Genomic DNA, 23,335 nt, shown 5'->3' on the forward strand with positions numbered 1-23,335 from the left:
TTAAGGCCAATTTAATAAATCCACACAGTGTTATGGAGACCTGTTCTAATGCTCTCCGATTCCTATACTTTTTGTCATAGCCAAAGTGATCGACACATGCAAACTACATTAACACCTGCAGTCAATTAAGTGAGGGTTGCCATGTGGACGACTCACCAAAGCACTTGCTGAGGTTGGTCTGCTTGTCGATGAACACCTTGGCGGAGATGACGTTGCCGAAGGGCATGAAGGTTTGCGCCAAGTCACTGTCGGTGAACTCTTGAGGCAGGTGGTAGATGAAGAGGTTGGCCCCCTCGGGACCTGCGTACGAGGCAGCCGCGAAGAAGCACTCTGCCACTCCGTCAACACAGCCGCTCTCACCCGCATCCACCGCACACTTTTCAAGCATCACAACACGAGCACACAGATGCACGCGAGCTCCACATTTGCGCAGAATGTCGCACTGAGATCTTAAAGCAAAGTCAGCAAGCGAACACGGTAGGCACTAGTTAAACAGAACCTGGAGGAACCAGGAAAATTTGTTCTGTTCAAAAGGAGTTCCATTTTAAGCAGGGTTCTGTTTAAGAAATAAGCAGGGTTCTGTTTAAGAAATATTCATTCAGTGAGAGTCTACTGTACTTGTGTTCCTTCAACGGTAGATGAATGTGATCTTGCACCTATGAGTGCGCACAATAGCCGAATGTCATAAGCCAACCATTTCTTCAATTGTGGAGGCAACTGCCAGTTGTATTTCAGTCATCCGGGATGTCCCAACTTGTAACCTTTTTAAATGGACACTAAAGTCAAATAATTTACGTGAGAGTGAAAGCTCAATGTACGACAACCTTTAAAACAACAATATTATCAACAGCAGTACCCTACTTACCGAGATATTAAGGTAAATACACGTGAACACATGCCCTATGATAGGACATTCTCAAAATGATCCCGATGATGTCAGATAAACCGCCTACAATCACTAGTAATCGAACAAGCTGCACTAAATGAAGAACCTTCCGTGCATCAAGAGACGCAATAGAATGCTGCCTAGTCGTTTGTTTGATTCATGGAAAAAAGAACCGCCGGACGTTACTATGGGGAATGGCACAAGCGATTAGAAAATTTGAAATACAACGGTTCAGCTGACGCTCTATTCAAGCCACAGCAAGATGGCGCCGATGATGAAGAGGAACGGGCCAAAGACTGATGATAGTTATTGACAGATGAGGAGGATGACGTCCAATGAATTCTTACACTAATTTTTCTCGTCGACGGAAGCGGCCAGCCTGGCCGCGAATTACTCTGCGGAACGCATACAATTGGGCTTGAGATGCCAAACGTGCACAATCTCTGTCCCGCGGCAGCGTTGGTCAGTGCGGACATGAACAGGTGTGACACGGTAGTTCCCCGGTGAGGTCTGTTCGATAACATTGTAGGGGCCAAGATAGCGTGACTCAAACTTTTCGCATAAGCCAGGCGTTCGCGCAGGAGACCACAGAAGTACATCGTCGCCAGGGCGGTAGAGAAGGGCGCGGTGAGTGGCATCGTAACGATGTGTGCGATCTTCTTGGCTAGCTTCGGTGTTTACACGGGCAAGACGGCGGCATCGAGCAACACTGGACAGAAACTGGTCGCAAACGAATGGTGAAGAGTTGACAGGGCCAGAAAAGAACGAAACGTCGAGTGGTGATGTCGGTTGGCGTCCGTATACTAGGAAAAATGGAGAATAGCCTGTGGTTCGTTGAACTGACGTATTATATGCAAACGTGACAAAGGGAAGAATGACATCCCAATTGCAATGGTCCGATCGGATATACATAGACAGCGTGTCGCACAGCACACGATGAAATCTTTCCGTTAAGCCATTGGTTTGCGGGTGATAGCTAGATATTGTTTTATGAACCGTTTTTGATGCTTGAAGAACTTCACTGAGCGTGCTTGAAAGAAATTCCTTGCCCCGGTCACTCAAAAGAACACGAGAAGCTCCGTGACGTAGGTAAATAGCATTCAAGAAGAAAGTTGCTACTTCCGAAGCAGTTTCTGAAGTGATCGAGACCGTCTCAGCGTACCGGGTTAAGTTATCAACTGCGGTGACGATCCATCTCTTGCCGTCTGATCTAGTTGGGAGGGGCCCGAAGAGGTCAATTCCGATGACAGAGAACGGCTCTGATGGACAAGGAAGTGGTTGTAGGGCCCCGACTGGAGCAGTTGTGGGCCGCTTGCGGTGTTGGCAAAGGGCGCAAGAGGCAATATATTTAGATACTGTCGTGGAAAGACCTGGCCAGAAGAGTCGAATGCGGATGCCCTCGTATGTTTTGTAGTAACCCAAGTGTCCTGACGTCGGGTCGTCGTGGGAAGCGCGCAGAACTTCAGTGCGTAGTGCACATGGTACGACGGGAACCCATCGGTGGCCTTCCGGGTGAAAAATGTATCGATATAGCACATCGCCCTCCAACTTGAATGTCAGAGTTGTTTCCGGAGCCTGGCATTAGGGGAAGATGAAGCGCCGGTAAGCCGACCGATGATGACAGTGCAATGAGAATCGGCTCGCTGGTGACGGTACTGACGGATGGGTGGATGAAGGTAGGGAAGAAATGGATAATATCGACGAGGCGTCCTCCGTATAGGCAATTTGACAAGGGGATGTGACATGCGCCGAAAACTGCGGCAAAGGGCATTGTGACAAAGCGTCGGCATCTTGGTGTTGCCTTCCAGTCTTGTAGATGACGTCAAAGTCATATAATTGTAATCAGAGAATCTAGTGGCCTAGTTGTCCCGACAAGTTTTTGATTGTGGACAACCAGCAAAGAGCATGGTGGTCTGTCACAACAGTAAAATGTCGACCATGTAGGTACGGATGAAATTTTTGGATGGACCAGACAACAGCCAAGCACCCTTGTTCGGTTATCGAGTACCTCTTCTCTGCAGAGGTCAGAGTGCGGCTTGCATACGCGACAACTTTCTCGCGAAAGGCATGGTCGCGCTGGAGGAGTACAACGCCGATTCCTTGTCCACTCGCGCCAGTGTGTAACATCGCAGGTGCCTTGTCATCGAAATAACAAAGCACCGGTGGGGATGTCAGTGCCTGCTTGAGTTCTTGAAATGAGGCTTCGCAGTGATCATTCCAATCGAAGGAACCGGTACTAGCAAAGACCTTGTGGAGAGGAGCGGCAATAGTGGCAAAGTTGCTAATGAAGCGGCGAAAGTACAATGCGAGTCCAAGGAAACTGCGTAGTTCTTTGGAACGAAAGGGTCGCGGAAAGTTGAGGACTGTGGAAATTTTGTCCTAATCGGGCTGGATGCCATCTTTACTAACTAGATGTCCTAGAACTTTTATAGCTGTGTTGCCAAAATGGCACTTCTTTGTGTTTAGTTGAAGTCCGGCATTGGAGAGACATATGAGCACTTGATCTAGGCGTATCAGATGAACAGCAAAAGTGGAAGAAAACACGACGATATCGAGGTAGCATAGACAAATTTTCCACTTGAGGCCACGAACAACAGTGTCGATCATCCTTTCAAATGTGGCGGGAGCATTACATAGACCGAATGGCATTACGTTAAACCCGTAAAACCATCCGGCGTAGAAAATGCGGTCTTTTCTTTGTCTGCTTCGTCCATTGGTATTTGCCAATACCCGGATTGAAGGTCAAGGGTGGAGAAGTATTGGGCGCCTTGCAATGAGTCAAGTACATCATCTATACGGGGCATCGGATATACATCCTTTCGGGTAATCTTGTTGAGCGCGCAGTAATCAACACAAAATCGCACCGATCCATCCTTCTTTTGTACCAACACAACGGGTGATGACCAAGAACTGGTAAAGGGTCGTATGATGTTTCTTTTTAGCATATCGGTCACGTTGTCCTCGATGATTTTGCGCTTGGCCAAGGAGACTAGGTAGGGACGACGGCGTACAACAGTCTGATCTTCAGTGTCGATACGATGATGCGCAACTGTGGCCTGTCCTAGTGCCGAAGCATTGGCATCGAAGGAGGCCTGGTGTTTCGTTAGCAAATTTAGCAACGCCTCACGTTGCGAAGCAGAAAGGTCAGGATTTATCCCGGAAGCAAAGGAGGAGGAAGTAACAGACTGGGCCTGTTGTGGCTCAGCTGTCAAGGCGTCAATAGAGACCAAAGATACCGGTTGAGTATCCACATAACATCACACTGCAGAATCTTGGGGTAGGAGGACGGGTTCTGGGGTAGGGTTCAGGCCAAGGATTATCGCAGCACTGTCTTTGAGCCGCACCACGCTGGAGGCGACTACAACGCCGCGAGCTAGACAGCTGCTGGAAGGGGTGATAAGGACGTCACCATTGGCAATATTCGGAGAAGTGATGGTGATGAGTTGCTCCTGACCCGGGAGCAGTATGGATTCGGAAGCTGTGAAGAAACGCAATGGTTTTTCGTCGAGAAGAAACGCAATGGTTTTTCGTCGACGCGTTTGCTGCAATGATGGCTCTTGGTCATTTTGACTACACGTTGACGGCAAGAAATTAATGCAGATGCTGATGAGAGAAAGTCCCAACCTAAAATTAGTTTATGAGGACATGAAAGTAAGACAGCAAAGGTGATGCGATGACGAATATCATCAATGAAGACACGTGCTGTACATTGGGCCGATGGTCTTATTATTGCTCCATTGGCTTCAATCAAAGATGATCCTAGGTAGGGTGTCTTCATTTTCCGCAATCGAGAACACAAGTCGGCATGCATAACTGAAATAGTTGCTCCCGTGTCCACCAAAGCCAACACCCGCACATCTTGCACAGTTACCAATAACATGTTTGACGGTCGTTCAGGAGGACTTGGGTCATTTCGCCGGGCCCTCCAAAAACTGCACTGTTTAGTTTTCCGATCGTTGGGCAGCCAGTTGAGAGACAGGCCGAAGCGGTGAAACAGAGCTTCGGAGTGGCGAAGGAGAGCATGGTAGGGATGCACGTGTATTGTTGGTCGTGTTGGAAATGCGCACAGGAGACGGTGATCGGTGGTTGGAACGACTGTCGGCATAACGGTAGTAACCTCAAGCACATGCGTCGTCTCGTTCAAAAGCGGCATAACCACGACGTTCATCTTGCTGCCGACGTCGACATACCCGGGAAATGTGTCCTCGAATTCCACAGTAGTAGCAAATGGGCCGTGGGGCCCGCCAGGAAGACTGGTAGGTTGGGTTCGGTGCGAGATGTTCGTGATCAGGCACAGGTGATGGTACTTGAGACGGCGATGGTTGCATTGAAGCGATCTGTGCATACGAAGCGGGTTGGGGGCATGGTGGAGCACGATGGGTGCTTTGAAACGCTGAAATTTCTTCCCTAATAATGCCACGCAGATCGCTAGAGGCGGCTTGAGCGGAAACGTTGTTAGAAGGAGGTAAACTGTAGGCTTGTGATTCCTCACGAATTATGGTTCGAATGATGGATCGGAGCTCCATACTGTTTGCCACGGGGTTCTCAGAGAAGTCTGGTCGCAGGCGTATTGACTGCAAGGTATCAAGTTGCTGGCATACAGAGACGACGTCGGAAACCACCGAAGGGTTGTGTGCAACGAGGGCGTTAAAAGCGGTAGGTCCGATACCCTTCAGAAGGTGCCGGACACGATCACCTGCTGGCATGGTGTCGTCGATACGGCGGCAAAGTGCAAGCACATCCTCAATATAAAAAGTGTAGGACTCACCGTAATGTTGAACGCGTTCTGCCAGTTTCTTGCGAGCAACTTCTGAACGGACGGTCGGTGTGCCGAAAATGCGTCGGAGCTGGTCTTTGAAGGAAGACCAATCGCGGAAGTCACTCTCATGATTCAGGAACCACGTCTTGGCAACCTGAGAGACTTAAAAGTGGACGCGTGCTGATTTCGATGCCTCGTTCCAGTTGTTGTAGACACCTACGCGGTCATAGTTGTCGAGCCAGTCTTCGACATCTTCGCCAGGGAGACCGGAGAAGACTGGAGGCTCCCGAGGGGGGTTGTTGACCAGGCTAGGGTTGGCGGCTGGTGGTTGCGCCGGCGGGTGGTTCGGTTGGGCCTGCTCTTGCGCCATGGTGCTCTGCTGGCGTAAGCGACGTCCCGAACGGAGCTCCAGGAGCTGGCTTTGGATGAAGAGAGGGCAAAGAGATCGGGAAGCACCTTCCACCACTTGAAATACAACGGTTCAGCTGACGCTTTATTCAAGCAACAGCAAGATGGCGCCGATGATGAAGAGGAACGGGCCGAAGACTGATGATGGTTATTGACAGATGAGGAACAGATGAGGAAGATGACGTCCAATGAATTCTTACAAATTCAACTTTCTCCTGCGTAAACTGGACAGGTCGTGCTACCTAGCAGGGCCCAGTTGAGTCAAAACACGTCTGCCATTTCGGAATCAACGGCAGCCGTTGTTTCTGCAGTGGCTTCTGCTGCTTTTGTTTTGCTGCTACTTGTGTCACCAGCCGTGCAGTAAAGCCAGGCAACGTTATACGTAAGACGGTCCGGCAGTCAATTAGAGGTGCGCTAACCCAATGCGGACCACTAAAACGTGATTTTATTTCAAAATAGGCACTTCCTTGGCATAAAAGTAACACTACGAGGTTTTTGGGCCGCTATTTCAATAATCAACGTCGACTTAACTGTTGCCCCTAATGTTTCTTTAAGTCGCATCTGACTACAGACGACAAGTGCGGCCATAAGCCGACTTCAGGCAAATCGACATTTCCAAGACTTGTTAAAGCAATCACTGCCGCTCCCGCGCTTTCAGTGGCAATTCGCTATAGTGCTGGAACATATTTCCAAATCACCACATGCACTTTTTGGTTGGGAGATACGAGATGTTAAAGCAATCATACTTTTCAAAACCAAGTCACGTTTTAAAGCGCAACATTATTTTTGCCTCCATTCATTAGAGACGTACTTGTTACACACAGTAACTGGCAGTGGGAATCTTGTGAGTTACCTTGTTTACCTGATGATTAATAAAATTTGTGTTTGTTACATCAAGATTCAGTTCGTACTTTAAATTAATCTTGAAAATTAAGCACTGCTATCATCAGTGCTGCCGTGACATCTTGAAGCAGCAAAAGTTTGGCTACATTGTTACGTAATAAAGCCATGAATGATGATATTTTATTAGGCAAAGAGTAATGCCACCCGTACGTATTTTGCATGTGCTCACAAGAAGCTGGAGCAATCACAGGAATGTGGAGAGCCACAGTGTTGTGATGCATTGACTTTGACAGTATGAAAAACAAAAGCAGCTTGAATATGTGGTCAGCTATATATAATAGTACACCCCCAACTCTTGCCAATACTTTCTTTCCAAAGTTTAGCGAGTCTACATATTCTTTTAGCACACAACATGAATAGAAAAATGGTATTCCTACTATTTATGTTAAAGCACCAAAAACACTAAATTAACCTAAATTGTTTTATGACAAGACACGATTCTGTATGGTCGGTTGTGTAAGTTCCTTTTTACAAAAAAATGACTAGTGTCGTGAAAATTGTACGAACTGCTACATGTATTCAAGTAAAGCCGCACATTCGTTAGAATGTGCATCGAAGAAGTTTCGAGGGGCTGAGCCTGGAGCACACATCTGCAGATATGACAAAGTTCACAGAGAGATACCAAACTTCTATAGTAACATCCCACATACAGTACACACAGCAGCCATCATGATCGCTCATACATCTTAATACATGTCCTTATTACATAATCTCTGAATGTGGAGAGATGAGTATAAAAAAAGTTAAAAGATGGCAGGTCCCATTACCTTCAACCTGCTTTCCAACAGGGTTCTGCGACTGCTGTAGACCAATCTGCGCAAAAGCTCCAGGCACAGCTGAAATGGAAAAGAAAGAAAGGAATATCAAAAAGGGAACTTCACAACCGCTATTCTTATCAAATATATATGGTGCACTTTGAGAACACTGCACCTGCAATGTGCCTAATGATCAAGCCCTATAATCTACAGCGTCTATAAAATGTGAGCTATGCATCCACAGAATTTGTGACATTAGAGACAGTGCACCATCGTGTTCGTGTTCCTACAGAGCTAGCGTGCCTACAGAGCTCATGTGCCTGTAAAGTCCACATTCTGCGACACTTCTCCACTAAAAGCGTCCTCTTCCCTCGAGTTGATGGCAGAGCCATTACTTGACAGGAATTGTCACTGGGCCTCCTAGACACGTCACGACAATTTTTAAGAGGTGTGGCGTCTTTTTCAGATGAGGGGCGACACTGCCCAACTGGGCGAAGTGAAGAGTAAGCTCCAAGTTGACGTTTGCTTTAGAGTGCGTGCGCAAGGTGTCGAAGATGATACCTGCCGATAACGGAGGTCTCAGAAGTGTGTCACTCAAATGATTTCATCAGTCATCTCTATCAAGCCAAGTGGCGCATAGCTCAATTCTGTGCAAATCAACAACTTCCCACTGCAAGAGTCACATATGATATGCGCACCAATTCTGCCTAATCAAATGCATAGCAGTTCAGTTTACTGAGAAGGCTGCTATAACTTTACCGACATTTACAATTAACAAGTATTCTGAATGCATCAGAATGTTTAGTTTTGTGCTGAAATGAAATTTGAGAGGTGTGAAAGTTAGGTAGAGGTTAGTTAGGTGCTAGCTTAATATTCAGTCAGGCCCATGATACTACACAGTCAATATTTAACAGAATTTTTTTCAGTCGTTCAATACTGCCAGAGTGCCCGAATGACACCAACATCAATTGCACTGAAACATAGCTACAACGAAACAGAACATCCTTGTGTGAAAGCATACAAAAACATAGATCATGTTTCAATCCAAATTAGACAGCGCAAGCTTGCCGCCCAGCAAACAAACACAGTGATCATTAAGCAAGAAGCCAGCGTGCACCCTCCTTGGAGTTTTCTGAGGCAGTATTTTCAGATATATGGACTACATATGTAATATTGCTTAAAAGCAATACATTGTATACTTTTAGTACTCCCGATGGGTAAAGTTCATCAATGCAAAGACAAATGGAAAAAAAAAAGGTGCCATTCATTCTACAAATCAAGTTTGCATGCGACATGTACACATAAAAAAGATAAAACACTGGAATGCCATTCTTTGCTGCCTGGTCAAAGAAGTTACAAGTGAAAAACAAAAAAATGAAGAAAAAGAAAAGAAGTACACCCGACATGCAAGGAATACAACAAAAAATCTGAGATTTATACATCGCATTTGTATATTAAGTTTGTCAATGGGATCAGAATTACAAAATGTCAAGGTGTTATGGTAATTATATAGTTGATAAAACAATGAACATGACCAAGTGCTGCTAATTAAAACATCTTTGATTATTTGTTGCTGACTTGAGCTTTCAGGCCAACCTCTGGTCAAGCAGGGTCATCGAGCACGACTTCGAGTGTAACAGTCTTCCTCGATGTAATTTGACAAACATGGCTCTTGCTCGCAATACGAGTCGATGATGAGTCACTCCATGGCTGTCCTCGTCGCTTCCCCCGCTCAAATGTTACACCAGAGTTGTGAAAGCAGTCACTACCATGCAGTCATCATGCTGCTGTCATGCCATCACTAGTGCACTCGGTTGTCATCCAGCTATTAGCAGCTACAAGCAGTAGATATAGTATTTGTTGAACGAAAAGGTTGCAGTATTCAAGCCCATTTAAATGGCAATTCCATTTCAAGGGATTTTGGTTTACTGAGAACCTACTATGTGCTGTGGAAAAAGTGTGTGTTGGGGGGGGGGGCAAGGGTCTCTGAACAGTGGCCTAACTACAGTAGAATTTCAGTGATACGTACTAATCTTAAGCGGGATCGAAAACATTCTCCCCACCCAAAACTTTGTAGAAAAAAAAATCGAGAAAAATCAGTTTCTAAACTACAATATAAGCAGAAAACATTTCTTTCCATCAAAAGAACTTGCGTACCTTTTCTGGAACACACGCAAATGGACCAATAAAGAACAGCGCAGCCGGCTGCCACAAAAGGGCACGTTAAAGCTTCTCTTGAGGCCACCTGAAACGTGCTAAGGTACTCTCTACCATAACCATAAGGAAAAATTTACGTGAACATCGAAACCCTTCGTGTTTTCTTTTACGCCTTTATCGCCTTTAGTGTATATACAACCGCATTAGCCGTGTACTATCAGAGCTTGTAGCCGCTATAGATGATAACATACCAGCTACCGCTGTTTTACTCGCGGCGGTTGCTGCCAACGATACTCCTGTTTTCAATCCACGCGTACTGGCCCCCCACGTACTTTGAAAGCTAAGCCGCTTTTGCTATATATTATCGAATTCGTCAAAAGAACCATTGCTGTGACAAGGCGAGCATTGGACACGCATGCACTTTCAGAATTCTGTCAGTTTCATTGTTACCATACATGATCGTGTCAAGAGTGACTGCTGTGTCGTTGAAAAGTTTTCACTTGTGAACAAGGCTCCCATACGGAGGCCAAAAAATCTTGCTTTTATTTGCTTTTATTACAGCCAGCATGTTGTTTTGTCTTCTTCTAGCACCTTGCTATCAGGCGTTGCTCGACGGCTTGATACCGAAGTCCGCATTACCCTGCGCGATGCACCAAAGTGTTCGGAATATCCTAATTGCGGTGCATAGGATACAGCGGTCTTTAACTGGAAAATTTCACGAATCCGCATCACTGAGAGCACAGTGTACAGTTATGATTACCCCTCCTAATTATTTTAAAGTACAACGCAACAGTCCGATACTTTCACAAAAAGAGTGGATCGGATTGGATGTTTGTCAACGCGGCCAGATCACGCATGGAAATTTTGATTTCCAAGAGAATCGCCAGTCAACTGTACAAACGTAACAAATGTTCGAAATCCTTGAGTCTCCCAGATATACCAGGATCCTTGCAGGTAATGCCCACGTCATTTTTCTTACAAATGGACGGAACCTCAAACAACGGTTTTGTTTAGTGAATGCCAAACAAATTAATTCCTTGCTTTCATCGGAATTCAAAGAAGTATTCTCAGGACAAAAATTTTCCTCCAAACACTATAGTTGATTATAACCTAAATAGGACCTTTGTCACATGAAATGCCACATTCATCCTCGCATGAAAGTAATTCTGGGTGGTTTTCATTCTAACCATAAGTAGTTGTAACCCAATAATATCTGGTGTTTTACGTCCCAAAACCACAATATGATTACAAGAGATGCCGTAGTGGATGGCTCCATAAATTTCGACCACCCAGTGTCCTTTAAAGAGTGTCAACATCGCACAGTGCACGAGACTTTGGGATTTCGGCTCCATCGACGTGCGACCGCCACAGCTGCAATCGAACTTGCGACCTTCCAGTCAGGAGCCAAGTTCTATAGTCCCCGATTCACTGTGGCAGACTCTCTAACTGTACTTTTTTTTATACTAGTTAAGACATTATGCATACTAATAGTTAGAAGTTCATTATTGCTACTTAATGTACAAGCATCCCCTCCCTCTCTTTCAGGAGCAACATGTTCTCTACTACAGAGTTATGCAGCAGTGGTTCCCGGGAACCGAAACTTTTGGATATGCGAACCATTTCTCAAATTTTGACAGTGTGGCACTTCGCAGTTGCATTCCAAGTTGTTACAAATTGTTCAAACATTTGAAGAAAGTCTGTTCCGCCTTGTCATAACGCATAAAATCTCACACGAAGACACCCCTTGGTTAGTCAGTAAAAACCGTAAATGCCCGTAAGTTCAATAAAACATTTCATCAGAAACACAGGTGTGCATCCTTCTAGAGAGTCTTTCGTCGCCTCCTCGAATTTTCATCCAGAATGGAGTGAGGAATTCCCTTCAAAATCTTTCCTTATCACCTTCCACCACGAGAAGGAGCACTTGCTTGCGATTTCACAGTCAGTTGTTACGACTGGCCAAGTAGTGATGTCGAAACCTTTACTTAAATTCACCAGAAAGTTCAAGTTTTTGGCTAAGACTAGTGACATGGACATGCGTCTAAACAGCAAAGTCGCCACGGTGAAATGTGCCAAAAGTGTGTGATGTCATGGAAATGAGAGAACACAGATGAAGTGTCTATGCAGATTATCTCTGGTTGGAGCAGTGATGGCAGTGGGCAGAGCCTACATTTCTTATTGACTACTGCAGTTATCTCGTCTTTTGAATATTATCCCTGCAGTGACGAATAAACAGCAATGCCAGAGTCCAGGGACAATGCAGTGCGCTAAGCAAAGCCATGCTGCGGACGCACACGAAGCACTCACATGGATACTGCTGCATACCAGAATAGGCCTGTGCCAGGGCATCCAGGCTCGGACCGTTGGCAGTCAGACCACCAGCGCTGCACACAGGAAAGAGGAGAGGCCTGTGGTCATCACGTCGGTGGCGACTGTACAAGCAAGTTACGACCGACACATGCATGCACACACGGACCTACTCACTCGTCCGCCCACTTGAGAGCGCGTCGGCGCACATGTGCACATTTCCACACACGCACACACAACAAAGTGACAACTCAATGGTGCATTTACAGGTGGTCGGCTATGCTTCAAAAACAAGATTCTTTCATACGGTGCGACACGGATGTTCCAAAACAATGCACAACGTAACAATGCTTTGAATTTTTGTTGTACTTGGTGATGCAACCTAAAGGGGCCCGGCAACAATCTTACTACTAGCGATAGAACGACCTCACTATTGGAGTTTATCGCTCCATGAATCAGCTGATGCAAAAATCTTTACAATCAGTCAAGAACACGCAGAGTGGCACAGATTTGTTTCAAGCTCTGCATCTGTGCTTTCGCTCCTCTTTAGTCCCAACGTGTTTGCTGAAGGGGAAGGGGTACTACGAAAGGGGGGCAAGGGGAAGGGGTATTACGAAAGGGGGGCAAAAACCTACATCAACATATATCATGAACCTCAGGACTTCCTTCTTAATTTTTCTTTCTTCCTGCTCCCTCACTTATAGTATGACCACAAGCGGTGTGGGCATGTAGCCGCAAACCGAGGCGGCCGTAGTAACTACGTAGCGCGCGATCATTCAGATCAGGCAATGCCCGTGACCTCCTGCCGATGACAAAGTCAGGGCCACGTACGAAGTAGCGAGGCCCACCTACCACGTCAGGCCCGCTTATCATGAAATCTGCCGAAAGAAGAGTGAGTAATTTCTAGCTGTCTACGAAAAGTAATCACAAGTTCCTTGCCACATGCACTGTAATATATTTGCCTCGCTTGTTTACAGAAGCCTTGACTACTGATATGCAGCATTTTTAACAAGGTTTAAAAAGTGTTGCCGGCGGGCTCCTCTAAAGTAAATAGTCCTCACCAACTTCCAGAAATGTCAGTTTTAATAAATGAGCTGGTCGCCTGAACAAAAAACGTGCTTCTCATGCCAAATCGTCTTCTCCGTTAACCATTTCGCAGAGTAGTACCTGCTCTGCAACATCGTCGCAAACGAAACTATCGCGCTAGCGGAGGAAATACTCACCCATTGACGTTAGTGAGCGCGCCCATAGTTGTGAGCGAGTTGGTGCTCATACCCAGGGCCATACTGGACACGGGACTCAAAGAGCTGACGCCACTCAGGGATGAATTGCCGCTTGACGTGCTGCCAGACACGTTTCCTACGAGAACAGACGGGGGGGAGAGGAAGAAGTGAAATGCAAAAGACGTCGAGTGCCGAGCAACGTGAAAAGATAACCACGATTCGGCAGAGTGCACACGCTACCTCGACGAAGTGCGCTCATCTGAGCAAGACACCAGGTGTCTGAAAAGTGAATGCGCGGTCAAAAGGTTTAAGGCAATGTCACCACTCCTCAGTAAACTGTACAACCAGACAGGCTACAGGTATTGCGCAATCATATTGTGCACGAGAAACTGCCGTGTGTCCTCATTTTGTTGCTTATAATACTATTACTGTGCAGTTACATATCAATAAACTATCCCAATAAAGCATTAAAAAAAAGAACTTTCCAGGCTTCGAAAGCTTTTACTGTCACTAAAGTGGCCCAGATACGAGTATGATGTGGCCTCCACGACATGAATTGGCTATCACATCAAAATTTATGAAATTGGATAAAGCAGTACTTCCTTTCGGTGGAGAACTTCTTGGGTGATAATTGGCCAAAACACAATTTCAAAAGAATGTTTTAATAGCTGCAAGACATTTAATGTTTCTTTTCAATATTTCTTTCTTTTAACATAATCACACAGGTACAGTACAAAGTATTACATGAATTAGAAATAGTAAAATTATTTGCTTGTATAAAAGGGTTATGTAATGCCTGCATTACTTCATTAGTGAAAAAAAATAGACCATTAAAAAAATCAGGGGAAAAGAAAACTCGATTAAAAAAAGGAGCAGGAAATGACAATTATTACCTAAAACCATGATTAGATGCTTCCAAACTAGAAGATTATTTTCGAAGAAAACTCAGTCAGTAATGCAAATCAGTTCTGCGCAAACTCACAAAGCGGTGGAAGGGTTAAGAAATGGAAAGATAGATCCTTGTGGCTTCGCGCTACGAAAAAACAGGTGGTTGTCTTCTTTCCCTTTCTTAAAACTTGGTCAGGTAGCAATTACACCTTTCAGGAGTTGACAGAGGCCCATTGAAGCAAAATAACGCATGCACATGTGGATGAAATATTGCTTGACATATTCGCTGCAACCAAATAGTGTTGTCCATCCAGTGAATAAGTAGCCAATGCTTCATGCACAAAACCATTCCCCTTGTGAAATTTCACAACAATTTTTTTTTTCACTACCAACAATCAGGGTTTCCTTCTTAGGAAAGCACATGCACAGTCCTAAGCAAGTGTTCAAAGCTTGTGAGAGCAAGCATATGGGCAACTGACCATCACAACACTGTCACATGACATCGTGGGGCACACGTGCAACACAAGAACAACACAAACACAAGGGGGGTAACGGAACAAGAACAGAATGCGATCGTTTTCGACGCGCGGCGATAGAAGTGGTTTGCCAGACGCTTTCTCACCTGCCGAACTGCGCCTGCCGAGGACTGCTTTTGTTTTGAGCAGCGTTTCGTTTATTAGCGTTTTTCATTTCATTTTTTTTTTATTGAGTAAGAAGTTCACAATTTTTTTTTTTGCGTGTGCATGTATGCATGTTTTGCCATCGACCATGGTCCGAAGGAGGAAACACAGACAGGAGGAGTAGCCAGAATGGGAGGGGAAAAAGGAGGGAGAAAAAAAAGAAGAAAACAATGTGTTAACAGATTAAAAAATGTAAAAGAATAAAAAAAATAAAAACGAAAGAAAAGAAATCATTCTTATGGCAATAGACTAAATGAAATTCTAGAAAAATAAAGCATACTTTCAACTAAAAAATGTGAGGTTAGTGCATTCAGTTTTGTTTAGATAAACCTTTACAACCTAATAGCTATATACAAACCTCACACTAAACCAGCATGGCAGAAAAAAGCCAAAAGTGAAAAGTACCAGGCTTTGGTGTGTAAGAAATCATAAAGCAGTGGTTAATACGTGGCATATATATGAGGTGCAGTTATTAAACTGAAATCAGCATTAGACTCCTCACCAAGTGCCATTGCAAATTTTAGTAGCATGCTCCCTCAATTTGCCGTCTCAGAAGAGATTTGAAGTTTTGGAGATCGAATATTTCAGAGCGGTTCCTCCATACAGGAGCCGGGTGCGATTTCTCATTATCGTTTAGCCAGCATGCAAGAGCCACTGTATATGAGGAGACACCTTTTTGCCCTTTCGCCTCAAAACGTGCCTGCATATTGCATTCTTTCGCTTTGTTTCTTTATGTGTGTATCATGGCAGCATGTCATGGTAGATGATGAAAAAAAATACATGAACGAAACGCACCATGAAAGAGCATGTTTTGGGAGAGCTCTATAGGAAGGCATCATGGAAACATGTCATGGGTGGGTATGGTCAAAGGAGGGTATTAGGAAACATATCGTGGGAGGGCATCAAAGAGCATGTCAAGGAGGCGCATCGTGGGAGCCCATCATTAGAGCATTTCATGGGAGAGCATTTCATGGGAGAGCATTTCATGGGAGAGCATTTCATGAGAGAGCATCAAGAAAGCATGTCAAGGGAATGCATCCTGGGAACGTGTCAAAGAAGCGATCCTTGGGAGAACATCAAGAAAGTCTGTCAAGGGAATGCATCACGGGCAGGCATTGTAGTGGCAGCAGCATCGGCGCTGCAAAGGAGACGACCGAGACGCTCGCCTTTGCATGAGGCAAGTATCGCTGCCACGTGGCCCGAGCCAATGCCTGGAAGAACTATGCCTGGAACGTCGCTCTCTTTTCAATTAGAGCTTCCTGCCAGCAAGCAACCTCTGAGGCAATGCCTCCTGTCGCATGTTGCGACCGGCAGCCACGTGTGACCGCTTGCCTCTGTACCGCTCACTCACGTGACATTACCGTACCGCTCTGTCACGTGACATCACAGCTGCTCGAAGGCAACTGTGAGAGCATTGCTGTGTTCGCAGGAAGCGTTCGCCTTCGTACCGGAGGGGGAGGGCAAAATCCGAGGGTAGGGCAGCACGTTCGCGGCTCACGTTCCAGGCATAATTTTTTCTAGGAGGCATTGCTTGAGCGCGCTAGGGTTCGAAAGGGTCGTTAAAATGCTTATTTGAGAGGTCATGCTTGACCCCCTCTCTCTGTCTGGTAAGGCCGGGACTTCGTTAGTGTGCGAAGTCACACATCACCACAGCATCAAAGAAAGGCCTCAAGAGAAGAGCTTTGCAGGAGAAGTGAACGCGCTGTGTGGCGGCGTCAAGAGGGGAAAGCATCAAGTGCATCAAAGGAATGAGTCATGGGAGCTTGTCATGGTAGAGCTTCATGAAAGGGCATCAAAATAAGATGTCATAAGAGTCATAGGAGAAGAGAATCCACTGTTGGAGAGATTCTATGAAGATCATTTAAGGCGGCGTGTTGTGGGAGCATGTCAGAGGTAAGCATCAAGAAAGTGTGCGAAGTGAGCCCATCATGCGAGCGCTTCGTGGAAGGGAATCAAGGGAACATACTAAAGGGGTCATCAAGGGAGATTGTCAGGGGAGAGAATCAAGGAAGTGCGCCAAGGGAATGTGTCATGGCAGCATTTCGTGTAAAAGCTTCACAAGAGGGTGCCAATAAATAAAATTGTCTTGTTCACGTGAGTTTTAAGATTATTCATAATTAGTCTAAGTTACTGACAATAAATAGGAATTGTTTTGCCTACTGAAAACTTTATTGATTGTAGATGATTGTTATTGTCAATTCGCCCATTTTTTTTTTCTGTTTCCCTGCAACGAAACCCCCCCTTCTCATATCACATGCAGCCCTCCACCCCCGTATTGGTTTCACGCAGTTCTGCCCTGCACCAGAAAAGGTAGCCGACCCCTGGTTTACAGAATCCGTAACTACTCAAGCCACAACATAACGAACCTGGATATGATGAATTATTGGTTATAATGAAGTGAAGAATAGTTTTGTAGCAGATGCAGTGTTTATAATGTATGTTTGTAACTAATTTTCGGAATAACAAAGTTTTTTTTGATGGCAGGTACAACTTGGTTATAACAACGTGAGTGCGATTCCTTTCCACTACGTCTTCACTTTCTCTGCAGACAAGCCCTACAGACATTACAAACTTGGTAGTAAGAAGAAAGGTGTTACGGCTACAGCGCAGAGCAATAGCGCTTCCACACAAATATATGAGAATGATGGAGGGCAGTGCAACAGCGTTGGTCACTCGAACAGAGGGGCGTAAAGCAGAGGTGAGGGCGAATGGAGATGGGTAGTTTACAAAATTGACTTTGTAGGTACAGCAAGCGCCTCGGAAGACACTCGGTGCACGGGAACGCAGAAAAGAAACTTCTGAGCAATCGCACACGCATCTACCGAAAATAAGACTGTTGTGTAAACAAATACAGTGGAACCATGCTGTTATGTTCCCCACTGCTGTGTTTTCTTGGCTGTTAAGTTGTGTTTCATCGGTCCCGGAATAGCTCCTCTATAATCTCAAGTATTGTGAACCCTGCTGTTACGTCGCAACTGTGAGAGCGTTCCTGCATGATGCGTCGCAACCGAGTCTGCAGAACCTGCCTGGCATGCCGCCTGGGCACTGCCATTTTGATTTCACGTTTGGCGACTAGTCTTGGCTTGGATCGCCTATAGAACAAACCGCAAAAAGCTGCAGGAGAGTTGGAGATGCCACCCCTTGTTGGCCATTTGCAAAAAGTGCTATCACCATCATCACCGTGCTGACTGTGCTTACAACAAAAGTTTCACTACGAAATGCTGAAAGTGCGTGATACGTGTGACACTCGACAGTCCCACCGCCACACACCACACGTTGTGACTCGTCTTCAGTCGCTGTGAACGCTGCGCCAGGCTCCCTATCAGTCTGCAAAAATTAAGTACTTTCTTCCTCGTTCATCTAACCACTACCACCACCACTAGTCGCTGTTGTGTGCGCTAAACCTGTTGACTATCGTTGAGCTTGTCAACGCAATATTTGTCAAGCCTTAATGGTGTCACGTAAGTGGACAGCCCTGTCTCGAGTGTATTTATCGTGGGCAGTAGCCTACAACAATTTCAGCACTGGGCACAATGCGTTACGTCGAATAAGCGTGGAGTGCAGTGAGTGCGTCAACTGCAGAGCACTGCTTCGCAAGGTGTTGGTTCCGTATGGACAGCGAAGTAGAGCCTGCCATCGAAGCTTAACAATCGGAAGCAGCCTCTAGTGAGCAAGAGCTAAATGAGGCAATGAATGCGCTGGGTGCCACGAGTGCGATGACTATGTCGCTGTGGATGCTGCCGTCGTGACGTCGGAGTGCCAGACAATCGCAGAGGTCGTTGCAAACTCGATCGCAACTGAAGACGGGACTTCGATGACGGCGACAAGCACGAGCCACACGATTGTGAAGAATTGGCAGTAGAATGGGCTGATCTCAACTTTGGAGAAGCCATCCCGGCCCTGGACCACCTCCGTAGGTACATGGCACACCAATGCGATGCTGAAAGTAATGCGGCCTTCCAGATCATTGAGAAACGTGTGGTGCTTACCAGCGAGCGAAAGAAGCAGAAGTCAACTATATTAGAATATTTCGGGTCTTGGGTTCACCTTGCCGAAATAAATTGTTCGTAGTCAAATCGCCAGTACTATCATTCATTTTCGAAGCTTTCCTCACTACGTTTCCTCGGCTGTTACGTTTTTCCAACCCTGTTCACTGAAAAACCTATCAACGTGGTAGTCTCATTAACATATATAACATGTAGTCCTACTGCCTGTAATAAATCACAAGTTCCTTGTTTGCTAGATCAAGCACTAGGCTGCCTTTTTTTCTCAAACTGCAGCTGTTATTGGGGCACTAAAGAGCCGAAGGATTTTCGCCGTATTAGTAAAGTATGATTTCACATTGCTGAAAACACCACACTTACCTCGACACAACACTTGGCAAGCGAGAAAACGCACAAAAAAAATATGTGGGTGGAGACACCATCGATGAGGTGCTCACACCAAACATGGGGACATTGCCGAACTTGAAGGCGTCTACTGGGTTCTATGCAACTTCTAATCAATAAAATTGGAATGCATTGTCATATGTGGGTGCCATAGACGTAGCATATGAAGTTTCAGAAAGTTTTATAGAGCCAATGACATGAAAACAACGAAAAATACATTTTTAAATTTTTGCCGTCAAACACGGAGATTTCAATGCGAAATTGAAAAATGAAATTGCAACCTTGATTTTGTTCGCTAATAATGAACTTACGATTGCAAAACATAGTTCTCAGAGTGTGGTTTGTCAATCTAAACCAAATTATTGTTTCTCTCTAGTGTCCCATCAAGTAACAGCTGCAGTCTGGTAAACAAGGCAGCCTAATACCTGAGGTGGCAAACAAAGAATTTACAGTTTATTGCAGGCTGCAGGACTACAAATACGGATGTTCTCAGCTAAGAGGCACGTAGGGCACGGTCTTGCAGCTCCCTATATGCTGGCATAGTGAATGACAATGGTTGCTCAATGATGCTGTCAGATTACCTCGAGACCAGCCTGACATGACAGAGGTGACAGATGCTTATATGTTCTAACGTGAGAGTTTAAAAGGACGTGCTGCTGGCACAATTTGTTCGTGCTTGCAGGTTTCGTTGCGATATGCTGTTTACAGATGCAAAGTCCAGATGTGACCCTGGAGTCCTGCGACTATGAGTGATGTTACCTCAACTAATAAACTGTGATATATAGATGTAACATGGCTGTATGGAGACCTAATATTATTTATTATAAAATCACTTGATATAACATCTGTTAAAACACGCAATGATTATTGAGTTTGGCTGTGGTTGTCGAGTATAAAGTGAGGTGATCACAAAAGAAAGAAACAAGCTCGGAGGTTCTGACAAGAGCATACCCCTAATGGGACTTGAGACGGAAAACTGGGTAAGAGTGGAGCTGTGCTTGATGAAATACACGCTAACAGTAAGATTCATAAATGGAAATGAGCCCGAATACGCGTACTTGTTAGAGAAAGCGCTACCAGGCCTAAATGAATAAAGTGTTTGAATACTAAATATGCTCACATTCGTTTGATAGTTGTCCCAGTGTGTTAAGGGGGGACGTGGCAAGTAAAACTAATTTTTTTATTAATGTACTGTTTGTGATGAAATTTGGTGTGTGTATGTGGATGATTGTGAGGATTCCAAATATGAAAACCGTTTTCAAATACCTCTTGTACTTTTTGAGTTACAAGCATAATTATACTAATTAATGCTCTTCACACTTAAAGAAATAATTATTGCTAAATGAAATTATTTTTTCATATTATTATGTTCCCAAAGCATCAACTTGTGCAAAGAAGCTATTAGTTGATTTTTCTAGTTCTTGTAACCATAAATAAAATTTCCAAAACATGGATGTTGTTTTGCACACACATCGCAGTAATTATAAAATGTGTTCTAAGAATTTTAAATGATGAGTAAGAAGAGAGATAAAGCTTTATTGCACTGCTAAAGGCCTCCTGAGCCTAGTGCAAAAAACGGAACGACTCTATCAGTCTTTGTTAGAAAATGACAGATGTTCTAGCGAAGGCACATAGGCGAAAATCAAGAGTTGAGAAAACTGACTTTGAAAGTTCACTCTTGTTTGGAAGTTCACAACATGCCTAAAACACTCAGAATCCTCCTGGGCAGTAATCCTGAGATGCTGTGGCCTTGGCCTCTGTAGAGCGCAACCCAGTTTTGCACTTCTTTGTCGTGGAACAATGCACCTTTTGAGCCCTCTTCACCCTTTTGGCATCCTTTTCGGCTGCTCGCCGCAAAGAGCAGTCTCCTGGATTGAAGCCCCGTTGAGCAGTGAGCTCTTGCAGCGCACTCTTGCAGCCACCATTGAAACGGCAGACTGCATCTGCCACTGCACTTTCCACACTTCGAAGGGAGGCGAACTGGCTCTTGGACTGGAGTGACCAAATGAGGCTGTTCATACTCTCCACAGCGTTCTGGGTTTTTCCCTGCGCACACCTTTCAAGGAGCTCTTTGTTCGAGAGGCGCTTGTAGATTGGCAGCAGTGCCACTCGCACGTGAGGGGGCAGTTTATGTTTGTGAGGCGGCAGCGGCTCTCCCTTGGCCAATGCCTGATTGTGCGGGCACCAGGAGTCAGTCCCACTTGGGCACAGGTCGTGGTGTGGATCCTGGTCTGTGGATGTTACATGGTAATAAGTGGCCATGATGGCCCTCTCCATGCCAGGAACATCGTTGGGGTGGCTCTTAATGGCCCAGCCATAATAATTCGTTAACTTCTTTATCAGGCCCTGCGTCAGCCGGCCTTTGCCACCCATGCTCAGTCCTCGGCCTTTGGATTTGTGCTCATCAAGAAGGTTGCGCAAGGAAGTGCCCATTCTTTTTTTCACATGGTTCACACACTCCTGTTTCTTAATCACCATGTAGCCATACACCTTGTCTTGCGTGAGGGCAAGGTACGTACGACTGTCACCGTCGCAGAGCACATTGATGTATCGAAGCTTGTACTTGGTAAACGATCTTTCAAACATGATCCTAGCTGCTTCTACTTCCATTTGGCCTGCATTAGCATCAGTGTTCTTTTGGCACTGTGGCTTGTGTTTCTCAAGCCACTCCTCATAGTTGTCGTCACCAGGCTTGGGGCCAACAGCACAGCCTTGGCAGTAGTTGGACAGGACACAGTGGTCCAAGACCAACCAAGCCTGTGTACAGCTCGATTACACAGCCCACGCCAATATGACTTCTGTGCCCCCTCGTCATCCACGTGCCGTCGTAAATGACGTCAATGTTGCCTGGCACTCCTCCTAGGTCCTTGTAAATGTCATGCACCTTCTGTGCACTTTCTGGTTCAATGCGGGTGGCAGCTGATGTGGTGGCAGGGTGGCTGTACTTCCTTTGCAGTCTCTGGTAGGACTTGTGGTGCAGTGCTCGATGCGAAATGTCCATCGCAGAAAAAATGTCATTTATGGCAGATTGTTTTCTGCCAACTGACTGCACAGCCCTCAAAGCACGCACGTTTACCTCAAAGGGGTTCGTTTTTTGTTGCCCGGAGCACCTCGGGGACGACCACGCACTGTTCACTATGCCACAATTGTCACAAAAAAGTTCCATCCTCGCCGCGAGTCCAAGGCAGTGCGTAGTCTCGAGGCGTATCGACCCTTCGTCGCACTTGTTGCACTTTACTGACGAAAGCAGACCGTTCAGCATCTTCTTATTTACAATGAAGAATGTGGAGTCCTTACCGCCGTCATTTTCGTCGCAGCCTTCGCTCAGAAGCTCGAGCTTCCGCTTTGAAGCGGACTTCGATGCTACGGCATCCAAAACATCCCGCCTTGTCTGCGCCCGCTGCGCGATTTCTTCACTGCTCGGAATCTGGGCCGAAACTCGCGATAGAATGTTCGACGCGCGCACGCCCGGAGTTGCAACGGCTGCCGACGCGGTGCCACCGCAATCGGGTTCGCGAGAGCGTCCATCACGGTCGACGGCATCCGGCGGTCTGACATACGACGATGTGGCACCTTCCACACTCTCGGCCTCACAACAATCAGCGAAGGGTCTGAGTAGAGGCTCCGTGACGCTTGAAGAGCATGCTCCGTCCGGAACTGCGACTGGGACGGCAGCCGCAGTCGTCTGCCCTTTGTTCGAAGCTTTCCGACGCTTGCCGTACTTGTGGACGCTCCGGAACTTTTTTTGCGGTAACATAGTACCGCCGTATGAGCAAGCACTCAGAAGAGACCACCGATGTAAACAAAGCTTGGTAAAAAAAGCACGCGAACTATCACAAAAACAGCAAACTGGCAAAAAACGAAGCGCACGCCGGATGATTCTCGGCACGGCGGCCGCAGATGCGCTCGCGCTTCCAAGGTTGCCAAGGTGCGCGGCGCAGCTTTGACCAGTAAGAGGTCGCGCCTGCTACCACGTGACCCGCG

General features: G+C 45.9%; 1 protein-coding gene across 30 annotated transcripts in view; it reads right to left on the reverse strand.

The window, feature by feature from the left end:
- The window catches only part of LOC119164399 (CUGBP Elav-like family member 1-A), a 646,479-nt gene that overhangs the window by 26,758 nt on the left and 596,386 nt on the right, over positions 1-23,335 (reverse strand). For 14 of the 30 annotated variants that reach the window (XM_075871581.1, XM_075871606.1, XM_075871607.1 and 11 more), the window contains 5 exons: positions 14,906-14,932; positions 13,396-13,531; positions 12,173-12,249; positions 7,724-7,792; positions 157-330 (listed from right to left, as the gene is read on the reverse strand). In XM_075871581.1, coding sequence (XP_075727696.1) covers positions 157-330; positions 7,724-7,792; positions 12,173-12,249; positions 13,396-13,531; positions 14,906-14,932 — 483 coding nt within the window. The remainder of the gene's footprint in view (positions 1-156; positions 331-7,723; positions 7,793-12,172; positions 12,250-13,395; positions 13,532-14,905; positions 14,933-23,335) is intronic. The other 16 variants (XM_075871609.1, XM_075871600.1, XM_075871599.1 and 13 more) reach the window with 7 other exon arrangements.

Source organism: Rhipicephalus microplus, chromosome 8 (genome assembly GCF_043290135.1).
Source record: "Rhipicephalus microplus isolate Deutch F79 chromosome 8, USDA_Rmic, whole genome shotgun sequence".
Lineage (NCBI taxonomy): Eukaryota > Metazoa > Arthropoda > Arachnida > Ixodida > Ixodidae > Rhipicephalus > Rhipicephalus microplus.